General features: G+C 38.8%; 2 protein-coding genes across 5 annotated transcripts in view; one reads left to right on the plus strand and one right to left on the minus strand.

The window, feature by feature from the left end:
- tube1 (tubulin, epsilon 1) overlaps positions 1–13,192 on the plus strand; it is a 37,239-nt gene extending 24,047 nt beyond the window's left edge. For 3 of the 4 annotated variants that reach the window (XM_048596934.1, XM_020537206.2, XM_048596936.1), the window contains 5 exons: positions 700–872; positions 2,661–2,801; positions 4,932–5,072; positions 8,650–8,824; positions 10,722–13,192. In XM_048596934.1, the coding sequence (XP_048452891.1) occupies positions 700–872; positions 2,661–2,801; positions 4,932–5,072; positions 8,650–8,824; positions 10,722–10,880 (789 nt within the window). In that variant the 3' untranslated portion in view covers positions 10,881–13,192. The remainder of the gene's footprint in view (positions 1–699; positions 873–2,660; positions 2,802–4,931; positions 5,073–8,649; positions 8,825–10,721) is intronic. The other variant, XM_048596935.1, reaches the window with a different exon arrangement.
- Positions 13,193–21,131: 7,939 nt separating this feature from the next.
- The window catches only part of ccn6 (cellular communication network factor 6), a 29,543-nt gene continuing 26,757 nt past the window's right edge, over positions 21,132–23,917 (minus strand). The window contains exon 5 of the mRNA XM_048596991.1: positions 21,132–21,620. Within this exon, the coding sequence (XP_048452948.1) occupies positions 21,345–21,620 (276 nt within the window). The 3' untranslated portion in view covers positions 21,132–21,344. The remainder of the gene's footprint in view (positions 21,621–23,917) is intronic.

A 23,917-nucleotide genomic window follows, 5' to 3' on the forward strand; every position in this document is an offset into this window, starting at 1 on the left:
TCCTCCCACCTCAAGCCGCACCCCCATCTCCTACCGACTAACCTCATCCCGCCCCCTTGACCTGTCAGTCCTCCCTGGACTGACCTATCCCCTCCCTAACTCCCCACCTGCACTCACCTTTACTGGCCCCATCCCCACCTCTTCGACCTGTTCGTTTCCTCTCCACCTATCCTCTCCTCTATTCATCTTCTATCCGCCTCCCACGCTCTCCCTATTTATTTCAGAACCCCCTTCCCCTCCCCCTTTTCTGATGAAGGGTCTAGGCCCGAAACGTCAGCCTCTCTGCTCCTATGATGCTGCTTGGCCTGCTGTGTTCATCCAGCCCTACACCTTGTTGTCACAAAAGCTTTTGATTTGACTGGTTTCCCCAGCTTACAGCTTCCATGTATCCCAACCCTGTCATCAAGCTCCCTCTTCCTGCTCAACAGTAATATCAAACTGGCTGGCTCCTGACCAAGAAACAGACTTTTTTTTTTAAAAGAAATTCCTTCTGTTAAACTCGGCAAAATTTTCAGATGGCATTTTTTTGGCATTTCCCAATTACTACAATCCTGCCATGGTTTCTGCATGTCTCCCCACAAAACAGTAAGGCCTGTATTTGTCACTAATGTATTTTGTTTTATACTAATGTAATTACTTTTTCATATAGCACTAAATTTCAAAATATTCTCTAAACTTTGTTTTTTTTTCTTAAAACAGTCCTTGATTGACATAGTCAACAAAATCAATCAGATGGCCAATTCTGGTAAATCAGCAAATGCAATAAAACATCAAAGTACATTGATTTCTGGTCAGTCTAAAGTCAAACAACAGGAAAAGCCATTTGATGCTATGAATAATATTGTAGCTAACTTGCTGCTCAATTTGACTAGGTGAGTGAATGCGTATATAAATAATTGCAATATTCCAACAAGTTCCGTTAACTGTGGGCTAGTTTTGACCATATGAAGGGGTCAGAAAGAAATTCTGTAATGTCTGCCACAATTGACCAGTGTTGTTACCTTTTGTTTCTATTCTCTTGGAAGATTATGATGTGCATATGAAGAGGCTGTCACATGATGCTGAAGCCATTATGACAATATAGCAGGCTATATGGATCAGTTGGCTCTTTTCTAGTATGATACTTGACTAACTTTGCATATAGACACCAAATGCAGGGTCTTCCTAAAGAGCAAAATAAAGAATTATAGAAGAGCCAAATGATCAATATAAGAGAACTAACACAGATGACAGTGAGAAATTTAAAATGTAGAAAAGGAAAATGGAAAAGGGGATTAGATGGACTAAGGGTGTGCATAGAAACTGAAAATCAAGATAAAGGGAAATAGTAAGGGTTTTTCTAAGAAGAGAAAATGCTTAAAAATGTTTGGAACCACTTGCAGATAGAGCATCTTTTGTTTCAGAGTGAAGAGATGAGAGAGGTGCTTGAATGTTTTGAAATAGTTAGATGAAGTAAGGTAAAAATAGATCTTGAGAGTATTCCAGAAGAATGAAGGAAAGCCAGTAATGGAATCAAGGGATCTGAATTTTACCCGTGAGAGTCCGGAAATCTGACGACTGTGCAAACTAGTCTCAGTTTATAAAGCCCTATTAGACCTAATTTTCTCTCTAGGTGGCAGGGCAGGTTTAAGTCAGGCCCACAGACCTTTGAAGAAAATCCTCAAAAGCCAAGGGGCTGCGTGCATTCTGATGCAGGCTGGTTAAGAGGCTAGCTGTGATTCTTTAGAACTTTGTTCCAGTTGTTTAAGAAACTGTTTAAAAAATCTAAACCTCATTGGTTCCCCTGCCCAAATTTTGGTAATATTATTTATGCATGTAATAAAATAGTCAATGTTGCATAATTGCTCAAAAAATCTCAATGTACTCTGTCCTCCATTGTGAAATCAAAATCTTATTGTTTTAGATAGTGTTCATTCAGTTGCTTTTCAAATGGACATTTCATTGCAAACAACTTTGTATTTTGTAGAATGCTTTAAAACTCTACAGAGAAAATTGGCTCTTAACAAAAGAGTTAGTCAACAATCCTGCAGAATCTTTTCCTGGCTAAAAGATCTGGTCAGAAGCGACAATCAATTGTTTTTGAAATTAAGAGTTACATTTTTTCAACAATGTATATCCATTGCTTTACAAGATCAGTGGGCTTTGAATTTTTGTGGGTTTACCGGCGTTCTGTAAAAATAATTAGCTCCTTACAAAATGAGATATTATCATCAGGTATTTTACTAATCAAATACTTGAAGTAACCTTTGCTTTATTAATAGACTTATATTTCGACATTCTTTCACACAGGTCAAAAATGTTTTACTTTTTTTAGCAATATGTGTGAAGTAGTTTTTAGGAAAGCATTAATGGAGTGCATACTATTTAATTATACCATGAGTATTCACGTAGTATTTACTTATTTGCAGACACGATTTATTGCTTGGAGTTTTAAGTAGTTACAGAGATAATAGAAAATTCTGCAGATGTAACATGAACAGTACGTTTGAACATTCAATTTACTCTAATCTGTCTACGTTGCAGTTTGTTTAATTCTGTGTTTGCATGCTGGTAGTTGATGTAATGGAATATTTTCTGATGAATAAGAACAGCATTTCACAAAACTCAAGATTGTGTAGGCAGTGTTTGTATTAGTTTGCTTTCTGTTGTTTTTGTTGCAGCTCTGCCAGGTTTGAAGGTTCTCTCAATATGGATCTTAATGAAATCACCATGAACCTGGTTCCATTTCCACAGCTTCATTACCTTGTTTCTAGTCTAACTCCTTTATATACCTTGGCTGATGTAAATATCCCCACAAGAAGGTAGGGCCTTTGCCAGTTTCTTTGGAAAGAAAATTATATTGCTGCATGGGTCTCTCAATTACTGGTTCTTTGACATTACTACGTTGCCACTGTTTTTCTACCTACTTTGTGATTAGGTCAGATACTGACTACATATATGCAAAACCTGAATACAAAATGAAAAAAGAAGCTGATGGATTGAGAGATAGGAGAAACAGAAGAGAAAAGTATTGAGAAGATTCTTGATAATATGAAAAGAGGCAGTAAGTCAGAAGATGTTCCAGAGGGCCAGTATGTGATAACTAAAGAATGGTAATCAATGCTGGAGTGCAGAGAACAGAGAATAAGGAAGAAACCAATCCCTGAGAAATAAAACTGCAAGAAGGGTCAAAGGAGACAGTTGAATGTAAACAAAGTGGTTTTGAAATTGAACCAAGGGAGTTGAAGCAGCCGGTGTGCATGGTAAAGTGGAAGGGCTCAGAAGTGTGGAACTCTTGAGTGAGTAAGTGGATTAGTGGTAGAAATATTTTGAATGAATTGTAGTGGCATGCTGGTGAAATTGTAAGAGCGGGAGGAAGGGATGGTGTTCGCAAACCTGTAAGATCTGGAGTTCGGGAGAAGGTTCCTGCCAAAGTTTAAACTCAGTCACTAGGAGGATCACCCAGGTGTGTACAAGGTTAAATATGGAATAAACTGCATCTCAGTTACAATCAATCGGGGTGAGGAACAACCACATCAAATACAGAGCAGACAGTTGCACACCTCAGTGGAAAGGTAAAGCTTTATTCCATCAACGACATATGAAATCTGATCCTGTGGTTTTGAATATCACCAACCCATCTTGTATCAGCTAATTCAACACAAAATGAATGTTTGAATTTGATTTCTAGCAGCTGTGCGTGATGAATCATTAGCGAGGACTTCATGGTTCCTTTTCAATAGATTAGCAGATGGAAGTAATCTCTTTTAAAAGGAAGCAAAGATTTCTGGAAATCCTCCCAAAAGGTTTCCTGCAAAGTGTTGTTAAGGACAAAGTGGTTAACTAACTTCCTTGTGCTTTTTGATAAGGCAAGAGTGTGTCTAATGACGATAATGCAGTTTGATGTGGTGATATCAAAAGGCATTTAAATCAGTGCTGCACAACAGGTGTGGGTGCAAAGTTGGAGCTGGAATAAAAGGGAGAGTAGCAACATACAAACAAAAATGGCTGGTTGACAAACAATAGTAGTGAATAGTTGATTTTGAAATGAAGGGAGTTTTATCATGGCAGTTTGCAGGAGTTGGTGTTAAGACACTTGCTCTTACTCATTAAATAAATTCCTGAGACATTAGTACATTATGCATATTTCAAAATTTGGCATGATGTAAAATTAAGAAGTGTTAATGTGAAAAGGATAGTTGTACCTCAGAAGGATATAGTCAGGTTGGGGGAATGTGTACATCAGTAGCAGATGAAATTTAATGCAGAAAAATGTGAAATGACTAATTTTAGCAGGAAGAATGGGATAGAGAACAGAAACTATAGGATTCAAATCTAATGGGGGTGCAGGATCAAAGGGACCTGTGGCAATAAATGCAAAAATTATTAAAGGCTGCAGGGCAGGTTGAGAATGTGGCTAGTTAAACATTTTGATCCTGGGCTTTAGGAATAGAGCATTGAACACTAGAGTAAGGAAGTCCAGTTAAATCTATATGTAAAAAAAAATAGGATTGGCCTTTGTGTCTGGACAAGAGATTTCCCCCCTCCCCATTGTACTCTTCCCATGATCCACATTCCATGAATTCCCTCATGCTGCATTACATTTCCATGGCCTGGATCTGTCTATGACCTTGGCACTCTATTGCCTGTCCTTCATGCAGCAACCATGGTCTCCCCTATGGTGCTGCTGAGCCCTATCAGCCAGATTATTACCTGACCCTACTTGCCCTTGAGAAGTTGACGGTGAGCTGCTTTCCTGAACTGCTGCAGTCCATTTACTATCGGTAGACCCACAATGCCAGTAGGGTGGAAATTCCAGGATTTAGTTTATGACTAGAAACCAGTGCTCCAAGTTTAACACAACTTCTAATGTGAGGAAGTTGCTTTTATATTTTGTGTACAACGCAGCAAACTATCCCAGCTGCACATTCTTTGATTCTTCATTTAAACAGGTTGGATCAGATGTTCACCGATGCTTTTAGTAAGGATCACCAGTTGATGTATGCTGACCCAAAACGTAACCTGTACCTTGCCTGTGCACTGATGGTCCGAGGAAATGTTCAGATTTCTGATCTTCGAAGAAACATTGAGAGGTTTGAATGTGCACACGTTAAACCACATCTTTTGCTATCCTGTTATGTTAATTTAATATAGCTATTGTTCGTTTGGAAGTTTCATACTTGGAAAAGAAAATTATGTTTCATCAAATCACCCACAGAATCACAGAACTGTTGTACCAAGAGGAGGTTACTCGGCCCATTGTATCTGGAATAGCTGGCCGAAAGAGCAATTCACCCTGTGCCATTCCCCACCTTTTTCTCATAACCCTTCCCATTCATTCTTTTCAAATAATGGTCCTGTTCCATTTTGAATGATCAAACCTGCCTCCAATACACACTCGGAGGCAGTGCGCTACAAACTGCAATGATTCAATGTACAGAAAAGCCTTGCTTTATATGTCAATCACTTAATTCTGTGTCTTCTCATGCTTGACTTTTTCACAAGCACAACAGTTTCGTTGTATCTGCTTTGTTTGGACAATCTGAATACCATTATATAATTAATTAATACTAATTTGTTTAAGTAACTGACAATTATTACAATTTGAGCAGGATATCCTGCTGAATTTGGAATTACTTTAATAGAAAGTATGCATATTCTTTCTTATGAACAAAGCTGTTATATTTTAATTCTTGCTTCCTACTGAAGTTGACCAGCAGCTATAAGTGATGAATAAATTGTACACGTTGCGATTAGCAAAAATTTGTAACGATGATTGTAACTTTTTAAATTAATGCAATTTTTTAACCAGTCACTGCGTTCCATGGTACTTTGCAAAATCAACCTGTCACTCATTAGGAGAGGGAACAAGAGAGGCTACTAACATACAGATTCATAATAAAATGTTTAATCATTTTTAAAAAGGAAAAATGCATAATTAAAAATTGACTTTTTCTTGTGAAAATGTTTAACGTTAAGATTAGCATTTAATACTAGGTCGAGAATGGCTTAAGACTCTTGTGAAGATGTGTAGCTCGGGTTGTGGGTGAGGTTGTTGATATGCTCGCCGAGCTGGCTGGTTATTGTTCAGATGTTTCGTCATGGACACCAGCTAGCAGCAAAACGACACAACAAACTTTCCCTCATTTCAGTACACTCGGACAATGACGGCCATCAATTTAACTGGGACGACGTGACCATCCTAGCTCAAGCCAACCATAGACATGCACGGGAATTCCTAGAGGCCTGGTTCTGCACTCATAATGCAATCAATAAACATGTCGAATTAGACCCCATCCACAAACCCTTGCAAAAAAGAACCGGAAATGACACAAAACACCTCAACAGACTGGATTATATAAATACAAAGCGGAGTAGAACAACATCGCTTCATCAGAGGCTGCACTGATGATGTTACCTAGTATTGTGATGAAACGTCTGAACTACAACCAGCCGGTACAGCGAGCAAGTTAACAATCTCAAAGGAGAATGGCAACAACGCTATGCAAGTTCCAGTCTTATTTGTTGTTTACTTGGAGTAAGCATTTCTGGAATGTACACTTGTGATGCATAGAGGAGTCACCATTTCCCCTTCCCTGCCTTTGAAACTGGCTAATAGCATATAGACCAGGAGTCTAATTTTGTGTCTTCCTGGTTTATGTGAACAAGTGGTTAATTTCTTATGAAAAAGCACATTTACCTAAGTTACTGCTTTTGCCTAAATAAACATTGAGTTAGGTATAGCCAATTTCTCGTAAGATAGGTTTTCAACCAATAATTTCCATTCAAAAAGAATTGAAACTGTAAACAGCTTTGTTAAAACAAGCAAATTAAATTTTGTCCCTTGCCTGCTCTGGTTCTGAAGGAGCAAATTGGCAGTCTGCAATTGGATTGGAGTTTGATGGCCTACTACATGGGAATTTGGTGGCAAGGGAGTCATTTAATCAAGTAGGAGCATGGCAGGTGAGGGACTCCTGTTGATTCCACGGTTAGGAAGCCTGTGGACAACATTGTCATTCTGCTGCCAGTTGTGGCCCCTATATAGGCAGTTAATGTTGTCTCTAGTATTGACCCAGCTTTGCAGGGAGAATTACAAGCCAGCTCACCTGGAATCCTGTGATATAACTGTGATCTTTTGCCTCAGATGGGTGTTGCACCAGTAGGAGCTACTACCTTCCTGGTGGCAATGCCATTTAATGTGCTGCTAGCCTCTAATTCTCTGTGTGGGACTTCTGGGGAAGACCTGTTGCAATCTAGTTTAAGAGCCTGAGTATTCGTAAGAGTCGTTGAGGTTTACAGCATAGAAGCAGACCCTTCGGTCCAACTTGTCCATGTTACCCAGTTTTCACGATTAATCTAGTCCATTTGCCTACATTTGGTCTGTATCCCTATATACCCCTCATACCTATCCCATCTATGTACCTGTCCAAATGTTTCTTAAATGACAAAATTGTACTTGCCTCCACCAGTATATCTGGCAGCCTGTTCCAGACACTCATCACCGTTTGTATGAAAAAAATTGCTCCTCAGGAGCCTTTTATATCTCTCCCTTCTCACCTGAAACCTATACCCTCAAGTTTTAGACTCCCCTGTCATGGGAAAAGTTGTTGGCTATCTACCTTATCTATGCCTGTCATGATTTTATAGACCTCTATAAGGTCACCCCTCAGTCTCCTCCACTCGGAGAAAAAAGTCCCAGCCTTTCTAGCCCTTCTCATAACTCAAACCCTCCAATCCAGCTAAGACCCTAGTAAATCTTTTCTTCAATCTTTTTAGTTTAATAATATCCTTTCTATAGTTCGGCAACCAGAACTGTACGCAGTATTCCAAATGTGGCCTTACCAACGTCTTGTACAGCTGCAACGAAATTTGCCAACTCCTATACTCAGTGCTCTGACCAATGAAAGCAAGCAGGCCAAAAGCCGCCTTCACCACCCTGTATACCTGTCACTCCGTTTTCAAGGAGCTATGAACCTAAAGCACTAGATCTCTTTATTCTATAATTTTCCCCAGGGCCCTACCATTGACTGTGTAAGTGTTGGACTAGTTTGACCCACCAAAATGCAACACCTTGCATTTATCTAAATTAAACTGCATCTGCCATTCGTCAGCCCACTGGCCCAATTGATCAAGATCTTGCTGTATTCCCAGATAACTTTCTTCACTGTTCACTACACCACAGTCTTGGTGTCATCTGCAAACTTACTAATCATATCTCCTAAATTCTCATCCAAATCATTTTTATAAATGATGAATAACAGTAGACCCAGCACTGATGCCTGTGGCTCACCGCTGGTCACAGGCCTCCAGTTTGAAAAACAACCCTCTACCACCATCTTCTGTCTTCTACCTTCAAGCCAATTGTATATCCAATTGGCCAGCTCTCCCTGGATCCCATGAGATTTAACCTTACTCAACAACCCACCATATGGTACCTTGTCTAAGGCCTTGCTAAAGTCTAGGTAGACAACATCTATCCCACTGCCCTCATCTACATTCTTAGTCATACCTTCAAAAAACTGTCTTTTACCCCAGAAATTTGAGCTTAGTAATTGAAAGAGTGATTACTTAGCTGTTTCTTCATTAACTATTTTGTAGTATTATTCCACTTTAACATCTGTGAAAGCTGCAGTTATGATCCAGAATGATGTACCCTATGTTTCTCTACAGGCTGAAACCTTCTCTCCAGTTCATCCCGTGGAATCAGGAAGGTTGGAAGACAAGTCTGTGCTCAGTACCTCCAGTTGGTCACACTCACTCCTTATTGGCACTAGCTAATAATACTTGTGTTAAGTCTACCTTCACAGATCTAAAGGATCGATTTGTAAAACTTTATAAGAAAAAGGTAAATTCATATGTCTCAATGGTGTCTAAGGACTTGGGTTAATGGCATAAAAAAAAGATATTAGTTAAAGGAGTATTAGCTGGATTGGAAAGGAGGGGCAGATATATCCTGTTGTAAGTGGGAGAGGTACAGTTATTTCTGTCTTACCACGCCGTATCACCTTGTACTTATTGACATTGAATTTCGTCCTTTTGTTGTAAACTGATCGATATCCTCATGCAGTTTCCTTTGCACTAATGTCACAATTTGATGATACTGCAAACAAAGGGAGCTATCAGTTCCTCCATCTGCATCCAAGTCAATAATAAGCATACATTCTGAAAATTGTTGCTTGTTACCTTGTTGAGAATGGTGGCTTCTGGAAGACCCCAAAGCTCAAACTTTGTTCAGGCTTTTCAAAGGAGCACAGCACTCCCAACCGATATACTTGATAAGCACAGTATAAATACAAAAGGCTAAACTTTATTGAGATAAAGTGGCCCAAAAGCCAAGGCAGCATCGTGGCCATTTCAGGGAGCCCAACCAAAACTTCTGTGGCAATCAACAATTGAAGTGCTGCTGTTGGAGCTACTATTCCTTTGAGATTTTATCCCACCTCTAAGAGTTACCAGCAAGTCAGAGATGGCCACTGCTGTGAATGGATGCAGCCTTCAAGAAGGTAAAGGAGAGTTGAGGTTTCTTGGACCAGTCATGTGGGCTTTGGCAAGGAGATGGATTGGGTATATCGTTAATCATGACAAGGTGGGGTGTTACTTTAGGACCACTTATGGCCTCTGGGTGGGAAAACTGTCCATGACCTTTCTTGGCACTGATATGATTCCATGGTTTGGGAAGACAACAGGCATGTCACTTCTGCACTTGCCTCACCATTTTAAAGCCCTCTGCTCACAGCCCTGTATTATGCTGAGGGCTACAGTAAATTCCACCCAGGAAATTGTGTTCTGTTTGTCAATGTATTAGTTCCCTCTGTTTCTTGTGGGGAAATAAATGTAAAATTTGGAACTAGATGTTACACGTGCTTTTCAGTCTAAATGATAGAGACAGACAACTGTGGTAGTGAGTTTCATCTAAGGTCACCATGCCTCAGGCAAGGGACAAGATCAAGAAAGCGGGAATTTCACGGTGACCTCAGCTGGTGCTGGAATTGAACCTGTACTCTTGGTGTTACACTGCACCACAAACCAGCCATCCAGCAAACTGAGCTAACATTGCAACAGGCCCAGGATAAAAAATATTAGCATGAGAGCCAAGTGAAACATTGATACGACAAGTATTATGACATGGAGGTAGACATCCCAATCAATTCAGCCTTCCTACCTCTGTATTCACAACACAATAAAACTAAAACCATCAAAGGTCCTCAAAATTGACCCCAATGGTTCCTAAACATTCATTTTGAATAACTAATTCCAGATTCTTTGAATAATCAATTCTTGACAGCAGGTTTATAGCTTCAACAAAATACAGCTATTTATTAATAATACAGTAACTTTACTAGAGCAAAATTAAACAACAATGTAATCTAATTGATTCTATAATTTAAACCCAATAACCTTTGTTTTCAGCCCCATTGACACAAAAGACAGACAGACCAACACAGTTAAGGGATAAATAAAATAATAAAACTAGTCAGATTACTTAAGCATTTCTCATGATGCAGTGTTCTGCTTTATCTAGTGTACAATTGTTTTAAAAAACAGTGATTAAGACTTTGCGGGATCTCTAGCTACCACTTAGCAAGCAAAATCAAGTGTTCATTAATTCTGCCATTAACATTTCTTTGCATTATTACTCTTTCCTAATGCAGCTTGACCACATAGTGATCAGACGTTGCTATCAATCACAAGGTTTCAGTGAATTGTTTGAATAATTAATTATGCTAATTTTGCCTTTTCAGGCTCATATTCATCATTACCTCCACGTGGATGGAATGGAACAAAGTTGTTTTACAGAAGCCAACAATTCTTTGTCATCCCTAATAGAGGAATACAACCAGTTGGATGCTACTAAAGGACTACCAGTCACCAATATGCCCCGCCTTTCCATTGCGTCATAAAATATTATCATGAAAGGAACGGTGTTAAACCCCTATTACAATACTAACTTCAGTAATAATTATTTTCCAAAAAAATGGAAATAATCAGGTGCACACTTATAAGCATAAAAGCATATAAAAAGTTGTTGCTGAAATCCAGAAAGGTCTTTACACCTGACACAGACCAAATTCTGCAAGACATGAAATGTATTCTGGTGTAAGATTCTGTATGTGCATTCTTCTAAACAATTAGTGTTTATCTGAATACTCTTACATTGGTGAGTTGGTTGGCCAACACATCTAAGTACAAGTAGATGGACCAACAAAGTTGCTGGGATGCTTGATATGTTATTCTCACCCAGAAAATGGTTAAAGCACTACACTCATCAGTAAATTAAGGTTGGAGAAAAGCCAACCTCCGTATTCTTGACAGTTTGGCAAAGATTTTGTTTGAATACTTATCGGAGCACCAGTAGTGAATCCCCATCAGTTTCATGGGCTAGGCCCGATGGAATCAAGTGCCCCTCAGGCAATTAGTGGGCCACTTTTAGGCCTCGGGTGAGTTTCCAAGCAGCAATAGTTCTGCCTGTCAAGAGTTGCTGGCCAAACAAATGGCACCGCATCTAACCTGTGTCTATTATCATCATCAGATCCCAGGCCACTGAAGGGCTAGTGGAAGGCAAGAGAAGAAGTAGCTTTCAATGGCCACTCACTGTTTGCTGCCAGGTTCCTTGTTCAGACAAAGGGTGACTGCTCCACGGGATTGTGTGGTTGGTCTCTAGCAAACCTGAGAGGTTTTCCTGAACAGCCTCCAAGGGTGTGCAAATTCCATTTAATCCCTGAGCTACCACTAAATTGCAGTGGAGTCAGAGATGTAATTTGAAGTGTAATTTGGATCATAAATGAGCTTCTTGGATATCTCTAATCAAGTAGGCAGCAATGTCGTGTCAGTCCCTTCCGTCCTCTGAATTAATCAAGGGGAGTTTTCCTGCTGCTGAGAAGCTGACATTGATTTATTTTATTGTTGTCACGTACTGAGATAGTGAAAAGTGTTGTTTTGCATGCTATACCATACGAAGTGCGTTAAGGCAGCAAAACGGATTGCAAAATAGAATGTTACAGCCACAGAGAAGGTGCAGCGAGAGAGATTGGAATGAATATTTGAGCAGTCCATTCAAAAGTCTGACAACAGCGGGGAAGAAGCTGCTGTTGAATCTGTTCATAGGTGTATTTGAACTTTTATATCTTCTGCCTGATGGAAGAGGGTTGAAGAGAATATTACTGAGGTGGAAGGGGGTGTTGATTATGTTGGTTGCTTTCTTGCAGCAGCGGGATGTATAGATGGAGTCAGTGGATGGAAGGCTGGTTTGCGTGGTGGACTGGGCAATTTGGTAGGTTGGTGTTGATGTGAGCCATGACCAACCTGTTAAAGCATTTCATAATTATGAAGGTCAGAGGCAGGCAGTAGTCATTGAGGCATGCTGCATGATTTTTCACTGGGATGATGGTCAGGTGGGGACTTCAGATCATAGTAAGGAGGGATTGAAGATGTCTGTGAATACTCTTGCCAGCTGGTCCATACAGGATCTAAATGCACGGCCAAGGTCTCTATCCAGGCCAGTCACTTTCAAAGGGTTCACTCACAAAAAGGCTAATCTGACATCTGGGGTGGGGACTGTGGGTGCAGGTGCATCTGAGACTGTTGGGAGAGGTGGCACCATTGCATGCAACCATAATTAAATGGACCCAATCACCATGGTTCCTACTGCTACAAGTTGCATAAAATTCAATTCTGTGATGTTGGAAATTGACAATATTTTAGATGGAACATTTGGAAAAAAATCTGCCATAGGATTATGATTCGCAGGTATTTGTCCCCATTACCAAATGGTTAAGATACTGACATATTAGTGATCTGCAAAGAATTAAAATGGCACTCCAAAAGTTGTTGAATTGATTGAATTCCCGTAATTAAAATCCTTTTCTTAGTTCTATGAAATTGGAACAGGCAAATAAACTATACAAATTCCTTTTCTGGATTCTATTAAATAATCAATTTAGGTTGCATTCTTGCTTATACTAATGAATAAATATTACTCGTTTTTATAAATTATCTGTACAAAAACCTTTCTGTGAATGAAATACCAAGGGTAACTAACGACTGCACAAATATTACAGTTTAATAGAGTATTAATATTTAAAAGATGGGTATGTAGAATGTGTTTTTGCATTTAAACTAATGTGCATGCAAGTTCCATGCTGTTTGTATATATTTATCAAATAATGTTTGACTTCTCTGGTATTGATAGTTCTATTAAAATTATTTTGATGTAGTTATTTCACCATTATTTGGCTCATTTATGATATGCACTTACACTTTTTCCAAATGCACGTTCAAAGTAGTATTTTTTGTATAATGCAAGTCCCACCACTTTTTTGAGAAACACAATATGAGCAAGTAGTTACTAACTCCACAGTGAGTGATGTTACAGAAAATTTAAAATTTTCATACATTTTGCATACACAACATCAAGCCATTGAGTATAAGTTCCAAGTGCAGAAAATATCATTGTTTGATCTGTTTTCAATCAAAAAGGCTTAATTGCTGAAGTTTTTTATTTGCATCTCTTTCAACTGAAACCTGCAGCTTTTAATTCCATTCCAACTGAGTCTACTGATTAGTGTTGCAATCGAGATAGGAGGAATGCACTGTCATTCTAGTCTCTCTACTCCATGGGTCACAACAAAAAGTGAAAATATTATACCCAAATCCTGACACTGTCTGATGTGTACTTCCTCTATAAGGGACTTATAATGAAAAGGTCCATCCACATTTCTTTAATAAACACAACTATAATTTTATTATAACTCAAAGCACTGTTCAATGAAGATGCAGAATTGGTTAATACATAATTTGTAATATGATAATATAAATGTTTACTGTCCTAATAGTCCAAAACAAACAAACATACACATCAGATAAAGGGAAAGAATAGATTTTTCTGTAGAGATTCATTATGGTCAGAAAGTGCTTTTCTTGTTATCCTTGAATCCAAAAACAAATGATGTACAATGCTTAGAGGTTTGTCATTCTGGTGTCCTTGCACACGTGGTTAAGTCACTAGTTACGCATGGTTATTGGCAGAGTCTTGACAGACACAAATTGCTCAGAAAATACAATATTGAAAAGTTTCTTCAGTCACTCTTACAGAAGAACCTATTGGGTTTCACCCTCATCTTGGAGCAAAAGTGTTTTCAAAACTAGAGTCATAAGTTGAACAAATTGTTATGTAGCAGGCTTTTCCAAACTGAAATATCAAAACACAAAGTCCAAATCTACAAACATTGTTCAAACAAAACAGTCATAAATTCTAGTCTCAAAACAGTCAAGTGTGTTTCCTGAATTGAGCTCAAGCAACCAAGCCCAGCAATTATTTTCATGTGGGTTCCAAGAAATGGCTTAATTTAAAGTAAAATGTTCTAAAGGTCTTTACATTTACCTTGTAAAGGGAAAATCCAGGCATCTCATACAACAAAAGTGAATAACCTCATACTTATATGTCATCTTGTCCACTCACTTAAACTATTTGTCTCTGCAGCCTTTGTGTCCTGCTCACAACTTACTATCCATTATGATTTGTAACATTATAAACTTTCATAAACTTCTTTCATAACTTGAATATTGCTGTAAAGAGTAATGTTGCTCCAGCCTTTCATTATACATGCATTAGGACAAATGCAATAACCCTAAATTTCAAACAATCACAACCATTTACACTAAAGACAAAAGGGTGCTGTTTGGTTGGCAAACTGACTTTGATGGCCAAGGTACTCTCTTGCAGAAATCAATGGGCACTACAGCCTCCTAATTACCTCCCAGATAATTCAACAAGGCTTGAGCATATTCCTTTTCTTTGCAGAGACAAAAATAGTTGCAGTGTAAATGAACCACATTATTAGCTTGACTGTCTTAATTTTATTTATTACTATGAACAATTCAATTAGCCTTACTACAAAAAATTAGGCACCAGCACTAAAATTATGTGTTCAATCGTTTGGTAGGCAGAACATTGTCTTGGACTGATGGCAATATCCTGTTAGTGGAAAATGACACTTATTTGGTTCCTGATTGATAGGAGGTTAGGGTTTCTCCAACCAAAACATGTTTCTCACAGAAACTGACAAACATGTTAATGAGATGTGGACCTAGAAGGAATTCCATGGCATAAATATCCTGAATCTGGGGAAGTTGGGGGTGAAGTTGTACAGTTTCCCATCGTCAGAAGAAACAGTGATCCTGACTGGCTTTGCCTACACTCTGGGAAACCGCAAGAAGGCAAATGTGGGACGTCAATCTTCAGAACAGTCTGGCAGCTGCAGTATTCCCTGGGAAAAGGAGGTCATGAATCCTGTAGACAGCTAAGTCAGGGACCTTGGACAGGGAGGGATCAAGTTGGGTGCAAGTACGGTAAGGGGTTGGAAGGCCAGGTGAGAAGATACCAAGGGAGAGTAAGATCGTAAGGCTACGCTCCTGATGCACAAGGGGCATTCCCCAAAGGAGTAAACCCCTCCCTTTCTGCCCTTAAATCGATGCTGGTTTAAAAACATCACCTGCCCACTTTAGGCCAACTTTTGCCGATCAGCATATTATGATGATGGAGGCAGATTAAAGTCCTTAAGTGAGCATTAATTGGCCACTTAAGATTGTCAATAGCCCCGCAGAGGGTTGGCTTGTGGATGCTTTCCACAACTGTATTAGAGTCAGGGGTGGCTCCCAGGTAGGCGAACCGCTTGTGCGTATGAACAAGATGCCTTTGGACTTCTGGAATGGGAAGTGCTGTCCTTTTCTCTCTAGCAAATAACTCCTAAAGCCAGTTGGTGAAAGCCAGTTTATTTTCCCTGAGTATTTGCTGTAGTTGTTGCTTTTAACCAATAAGTCAGAGACTGTATAAGTTATGAAGCAATTGCTCTATGCCTCCTGCAACAATTGAAAGAGAGAGATCAATGAAAAGTAAGACCTGACAAGTCAGCTTAGCGAACTTTGTTGACCTGAACCATTAAATTACTTTCCCAGTTTTTCCTCTTGCTAACACACCAGTGTTTTGTTTTGCGTCTGTCTGTATGCATGTGTAGGGAACGTTTTACAGGGAGTTATAGTTTTAACTAGTTGAGTTTCATAGTTCATAATTGTTTACCTGCAGCTAAAATCTATTTATTTATAATAAATAGTCATTCTTATTAGCTACAAAAACCCTTGCTTTCTGTAACCTGGGTATGAGAAAAAAAAAACAGGTAAATTGGAAAATGTTGCATCTCCAGGAATAGTGAGGTCTGACTCATACCCCGGGGCAGGAGTCTGTAAAGTTCAGCTGTAGTGTCATTAAAACTGCCTCAATGGCATGAGTTGCTAAGTTCAAAAATACAGATGCAGCACAAATGGCAATTCCTTCCTTCAGGTCCATAAATAATGTCTTAATGTCAAATGTGGAAATGGACAAAGCATGACTATCAATATGAATTTAATGTATAGTCTTTGTAAAGATAAAGTCATCCTTCACAATCGCAATAACATTCAGTTAACCCAGCAAGGCAGCAGTCTGCACTCCACTGATGTCCTGGTCTTAATTATTAATTTAATTAGGAATTTAAACTCAAGTGGATGTGATATGTGCTGATGGATATGGTGACTAGACTTTTAAAAAATACCTTTGGCATTTTTGAATTCTTAGGTTAGTGACATTGGTACATAGTGAGATGGTTAGTGGTTTTAAGTCATTACACAGCAGGATCAGTCAGACAGATGGATGACTGTCGGGAAAGGTAAGAAGGTAGTTCAAAAGTCTCTGGTCGCTATTCCTCTATCAAATAGATATTCAGTTTTTGAAACTGTAGAAGGGGATAGTCTCTCCAAGGAAAATGGAAGGGCCAGTCAGTTATTGGACACTTGGAACAATTCTTATGTTAGGCAGAGTTTGACAAGATTTAATAGAATTATTGTTATAGGGGACTCTCCTGTCAGGGGCATAGACAGGGCGATTCTGTGGCAGTGAGCATAAATTTAGGATGGTTTGTTCCTTTCCTGGTGCTAGGGTTAAGGACATCTCTAAACGTTTCAAGCATATTGTTAAAGGTGAGATTGAGAAGCTATAAATTGTTATACACATTGGTAGGAATGATATTTTTAGGGAAAAAGTTAAAGCAGTATAGAGTAAATTTAAGAGGTTAGATAGAAGATTAAAAAATAGAACCTTGAAAGTAGTAATTTCTGGTTTACTCCCAGTGCCAAATCCAAACGAGGGAAGGAACAAAAGGTTAAAGGAAATAAATCAATGGCTGAAGAGCTGGTCTATTGTTCAGGGATTCAGGTTTTTAGGAAATTGGAATGTCTTTTGGGATAGAAAAGACCTGTTCAAAAAGGATGTTTCTCACCTAAACTGGATAGGAACCAATATCTATGTAGGGAGATTTGCTCATTCCATTAAGGGAAACATTATTCTGATAGAGAGCAGGAGTGGAGGAATTTTAAGTAGCAGTGTAAACAGAAGGACTGATGGGGAAGGTTCAATTGTGACAAGAACACATCAATCAGAAAAGAAAGACAAGAGAGACTCAGAGTATGTCGCAACTCTGAAGAACTAAATTGCATTTATTTCAATGTAAGCGGTCTTACAGGTAAGGCTGATGAACTCAGGGCAAGTTTAAAAACATGGGATTGGGACATCATAGCTATTACAGAAACTAGGCTAAGAATCGGATAAGACTGGCAGTTCAATGTTCTGGGTTTTAGATGCTATAGGAAGCATAGAAAAGGAGGCAAGAAAGGGTGGGGGGGAGGTGTGGCATTTTTGTTTAAGGAATACGTTACTGCTGTAACTAGGGAAAAAGAGTAAAGCTGGTAAGATTAAGGAACAATGGATGAATGAAGATATTGATGTTCTAGTCAAGAATAAAAGAGAATCTTGTTTTAGATATAGACAACTTGGTTCAAGTGAATCTCTTAAGCAATATAAAGAGTGTAAGGGCATTCTTAAGAGAGAAATCAGGAAGGCAAAGAGGGGATATGAGATAGCATTGGCAGATAAGGTTAAGAATAATCCAAAGAGTTTCTACAAATATGTTAAGAGCAAGAGAACAACTAATGAGAGGGTAGTCCCTCTGAAAGATCAAGGAGGTCATCTTTGTGTTGAACCCCAGGCAATGGGAGAGATACTAAATGAATATTTCGCGTCAGTTTTTACTTTGGAGAAAGAAATGGAGTGTGGAGAATGCAGAGAAATAAACTTTGATGTTCTAAACACAGTTCACATTACAGAACAGGAGCAGGAAAGTTGAGTTTCGGGTCGGGTCCGAAATGTCAACTTTCCTGCTCCTCTGATGCTGCCCGGCCTGCTGTGTTCATCCAGCTCCACACTGTGTTATCTTTGCCTCCAGCCTCTGCAGTTCTTACTATCTGTCACATTACAGAAGAGGAAGTTCGGGAGGTCTTAGAGAATATAAGGGTGGATAAATGTCCAGGACTTGATCTAAGTATCCCAGAATGTTTTGGGAAGTAGGGGAGGAAATTACGAGACCCCTTGCAGAAATATTTGCATCGTCTATAACTACGGGTGAGGTGCTTGATGACTGGAGGTTGGCTACCGTTGTGCCTTTGTCTGAGAAAGGTTGTAAGGAGAAACCGGGGAACAATAGGCCTGTGAGTTTGACTTCGGTTGTGGGTAAATTGTTGGAGGTGATTATAAAAGATAGGATTTATGGGCAGTTAGGGAGGCAGAAATTGATTAGGGATAGTCAGCATGGTTTTGAGCAAGGAAAATTGTGTTTCCCAAACTTGATTGAGTTTTTTGAAGAGGTTACCAAGAAGATTGATGATGGCAGAGCAGTAAGCGTTGTTTATTTGGATTTTAGTAAACCCTTTGACAAGGTTCTGTATGTTAAGTAGTAATTAGTAAAGTTAGGTCATATGGGATTCAGGGTGAGCTTGCCAGTTGGTAACATAATTATCTTAATGGCAGGAAACAGAGAGTAATGGTGGAGGGTTGTTTTTTCGGACTGGAGGCCTGTGACCAGCAGTGTTCCACAGGGATCGGTTCTGAGGTGTCTTTTGTTTGTCATTTATATAAACAGTTTGGATGACAATATAGAAGGCATGGTTAGTAAGTTTGCGGACGAAAACAAAATTGGTGACATATCAGACAGTGAAGAAGGTTTTCAAAGATTACAAAGGGATCTTGATCAAATGGGTCAATGGGCTGAAAAATGGCAGATGCAGTCCAGTCTGGATAAATGTGAGGTATAGCATTTTGGTACAACAAACAAGGGTAGGGCTTATACAATTAATGGTAAAGCCTTGAGTAGCGTTGTAGAACTAGGGTTGCAGGTACATAATTCTTTGAAGTTTGCATCACATGTAGACAGGGTGGTGAGAAAAGCATTTGGTATGCTTACCTTCATTGTTCAGTCCTTTGAGTATTGGAGTTGGGAAGTCATGATGAGGTTGTATCGGGAATTGGTTAGGCCTCTGGTGGAGTACTGTGTCCAGTTCTGGTTGCCCAGTTATAGGAAGGATATTATCAAGCTGGAGAGGGTTCAGAAGAGATTTACCAGGATGTTGCCAGGTATGGAAGGTATGAATTATAAAGAAAGGCTGTATAGGCTTGGACTTTTTCACTGGAGCGTAGGAGGTTGAGAAGCGACCTGAAGGAAGTTTATAAAATAATGAGAGGTGTAGATAGAGTTAATGATAGTTGTCTTTTCCTTAGCTTGGGGGATTTCAAGACTAGGAGGCATATTTTTAAGGTGAAAGTAGAGAGACTTTAAAAAGATGTAAGAGGCAATTTTTTTTACACAGAGGGTGGTTCACGTGTGGAATGAACTTCCTGAGGAAGTGGCGGATGGGGGTACAATTACAACATTTAAAAGACATTTGAATAAGTACATGAATAGGAAAGGTTTGGAGGCGTATGGGCCAGGAGCAGGAAGATGGGACTAGTTTAGTTTGGAATTATGGTTGGCATGGACTAGTTGGACCGAAGGGTCTGTTTCCGTGATATGACTAAGAATGTTTTGTGGACAGTGTACCAATCTGTATAAGATATTAACATGTTATTTGGTTAATATATTGCAAAATGTAAAGCTTTGAATTATGCAGTTAGACATTTCATCATTTACATTTTTAATATGTTAACAGATTGGAGTTTGAAAATGATGTTTGCAACTTCTGGTTATATGATAGCTGAATGTATTAAGATATTGTCAAGCACTCTAGAGTGTTCATTATGAATGCAAAAGAAATTTGTGCTATTATATAGCACTTTTCAAAATCTCAGGATATCTTAGTGTTTAGTGTCAATTAAGTCTTTTTTTAAAAAAGTACAATTACTTCTGTACTACAGGAAATCTGATAATCAATTTGTACAAACAACGTTCCCACAAATACCAATGACATTAACCACCAAGTAACCTGTTTTAGGTGTTGGCTGTCAGATAAATGTTAGCCAATATGTTGGAAGACTGCTCCTGCTCTTCTTCTAATTGTGTAATGGGATCTTTTAAATTCAATTGAGAAACCAAATGGATATTTGATTCATGCAAAAGACAATGCAGCACTTCCTTATATTGACATTCAAGGGTCAAGCTGCATTTTGTACTCTAGAGTAGAATGTAAATCTATAACTGTTTAATTCAGGCAAGGGTGCTGCTACTGAGTCAATGTTAACAACTTTTAAATACCATCTATGATCAAACTTAGACACTTGAACAATGGATCTACAATTCCATGTGTAAAATAATACTTACTTCAACATAATTTTCTTTAAAAAATGCATCCATTCATGAGATGTGGGCATCCCTAGCCAGCCCAGCATTTATTGTTCATCCCCAGTTGCCCTTGAGAAGGTGGGAGTGAGCTGCTTTCTTGAGTGCCCAATACCACTGGGCAGGGAGTTCCAGGATTTTGACCAAGCGACTTTGTAACTTAATTGCAGAAATATTTATTTTTGTTTAAATGCTGTAGCTATTACATTACTGTTTTGAAGTCTATTTATGACGTTAATTATATGATATCATTTGTAGTGACATTTATTGTTGTAACTTTCTTTACTTTTTTGATATCCAGTTTTATAGGAGAGGATTCGTATTCAACTGCAAAAAGTTCAACAGAAAATAAATTTAAAGAACCTCATGCAAATAATCCACTTACACAGATAGACTATACAAATGTATCCAATTTTACCAGAGAAAAATAGGTCCTTGTGCATTGAAGCACACGTTCATTCTTGTGGAAGATATTGCACTTGATGCCTGTCTCCAGATATTTTGTTGATGTAGAACTTTAGGATTTTTCCCTATATAGTCTAGTTGCATAAACAGAGAAATGGTATAAGCAAGTTCACGTTCTTTTAAGGACAAGATATGTATATTGTTCTATAACGTCACTCAGGAATCAAACATTCAAGTGGTGAAGTACATGGTGAAATACATGATGCACTACAGTAGTTTCAAATCCGAGAAGATGTCCTCTGAGTCAATACAGGCCTGTTGACATTTGCAAGATGCGATCCACATCATCTTCCACGTGATCATTTCTCCATCAGTGCAGTTAAATTCTACTTTCACAGTCTTCTCTTTGTTAGGAACACAGCAACGGGAATCTGAGCATGTACCACAGAATATCGGCCTGTAAGTTCTTCTACTCATGCAGCCAGAAAGAACAAATCTGTCAGCTTTGGAAGGCTGGAATGTCTGTAGACACTTCTTACCTTTCTACAAAGAGGAAGAAAAAGCATATTTGTGTTCATTAATCAAAATCCACTGAGTCAGTGAAAGATAAAAATCCCTTGTCATGCTGTTTTGCAGCAATATCAGGTTCCCTTGCATGTAATGTAGTTCCTTCTTTCAGCTGTACCATCCACACTTGCAGTATTGTGAAGGCAACTAAAAGCCAGAAGCTGTTATTGAGAGGATATCCAAATTCTATGGCTTGAATATTCAATTACACGAAAGCCAAAAATTTCACTCCTTGAAGCAGATCTCTGAAGTGGTGACATCAAAATTTGAAATTTGACTCAGATACTTGCTTGCCAAACGCAGTCTAGAAGTACATATTATATTTAAAGATTTTTCTACAATTTCCTTTTCTTCTTTCATAGAAACAACTTAGCACTGAGATTTAAAAAAAAATCAATTGACAAAGGTTTTGGGACAGTGACAGTGTGTATTAAAGCTAGATGAGCCTGAGGTGAAATATTACAGTGTACAGTCTAATTCAAATTGACACAATGTGAGACAATTATCTCATCTCTAATCCTTCAATCAGGATGATCCCTATTTATTTTGAGAATAACGGATGTTCTCCTTCAACCTGCAAACGATAGAAATGGTAAATATATTTTTTAAAATTTGTCTATTGGTATATTGTTAGGGAAGAAACGAGCCTAGATTTGATTGCATCTTTAATACTGTACATTCATGAGCTGTCTCTGGCCTAAAGAATTTAAATGATTGCTTTTTGGTACTGTGCAGCATAAGTGATTCACTTCAGAGTTGAACAGTGTAATATATGGGAGGAAACATGTAAAAAGGATGAATAAACTTCTGTGCTGCATCATTCCATGACACTTTGTAAACACCGCATCCAAGAAGTAACACTTTCAACAGCACTTGGCTGAATTGCTAACCCATATGATGTTCTCAAGTTTCCAGAATGGAGCTTGAACCCACATCTTTCTAAATTAGAGGGAAGGGTAGAATAACAAGAGTGAAGGCTGAAATATCACCAAAAGGGGTTCCTATTGATTTAATCCTGTTAATTGAGCATATTGCTAAGCACCAGGTGCTTGGACCATATGATGGGGTGACCATCAGCTCTGCATGCTAAACAATATCTAAGGAAGAACTAAATTGACTACGTTATTTAGAAAGTTCAAAATATGAAACAGTACATATGAACAGCAAGTGTGACATTTAGAGAGTTCAAATCAGAAAAGATCAAGCTTGGGTTTTGAGGGATATTAGCTAATGACAAGCAAAGGAGACAGAAGATTGAGTTTTAACAGCCTCCTGGAGATGGTTTGAGAGTTGTGAAAGCTCTTAGGATGGAAACACTAAACATCTGGAAGAAAATGCTCAGGCAGCCACCAGACACAGAATGTTAGTAGCACCTCCACCAACCAACCAGAGGGAGGTGGATAATAAATTAAAATAGCTAACAATTAATGACCACTTGCTGTTTCTTCTTCCAATCACTTTCGAGTTCCTCCTGAATAGGCAGGTACCCTCGCCTTCTTCCTATAGCCTTAACTGTAACCACGTCTATCATCGGGACTGCTGTGCCACCTCTGATCGAGTCGGCAGCAATGACAGGCTGGCAGTCATTCTTGGTTATCACCAGTTAAATCTCCCAAGGTATCCAACCACCCACCCACACAGGCTTGGTACTTGCTTATGGCTTTGGTCAGAGAACTTCCTGGAGTCATGTAAAATTCTGGTCTGCACTTCTGATAACATGAACATTCTAATGGTAGCTTGACTAAGATAACATGGCAGAAGAGCAATGCAATTAGCAAGAAAAATGCAACCCACAGAGAGGGGAAATGAAGCAAAGTTGAAGTGAAAGAGTAGCACAAAACACATTTTGAAGCCAATCAGAGAAAGCAATGAGAATAGTTATAATCTGAGCAAGAAACACTCATCTAGCTTCCTCCTGCCAACCCAAAAGTGAACAACTCCACTAACCAGTAATGCACAGCATTCCAAACAAAGTCAGAAACAGTTGCCCAAGCAGCTCAGATCTGAATTCCCCCACTTGGAACTTCTGAAAGGACTGTCAATTATCACAGCATTGATAGAAATTGCACGAAAGAGCTTAAATAGTCATTAATCGACAAGAGGCTCTGTGTAAATTATATCGCAGGTTTTCCCAAGCGGAGTCAACAAGGCACAGCTGCATTCTTACCAGGCAATCTATGAGGCCATGTGAGGTCTTAAGGTACACTACATTCCAAAATATGAAAACTATCATTATAGGTTGGGACTCAATCTCCTTTCTCAAGTAGATATAG

The sequence above is a fragment of the Rhincodon typus genome, chromosome 5, assembly GCF_021869965.1.
Source record: "Rhincodon typus isolate 14 chromosome 5, sRhiTyp1.1, whole genome shotgun sequence".
Lineage (NCBI taxonomy): Eukaryota > Metazoa > Chordata > Chondrichthyes > Orectolobiformes > Rhincodontidae > Rhincodon > Rhincodon typus.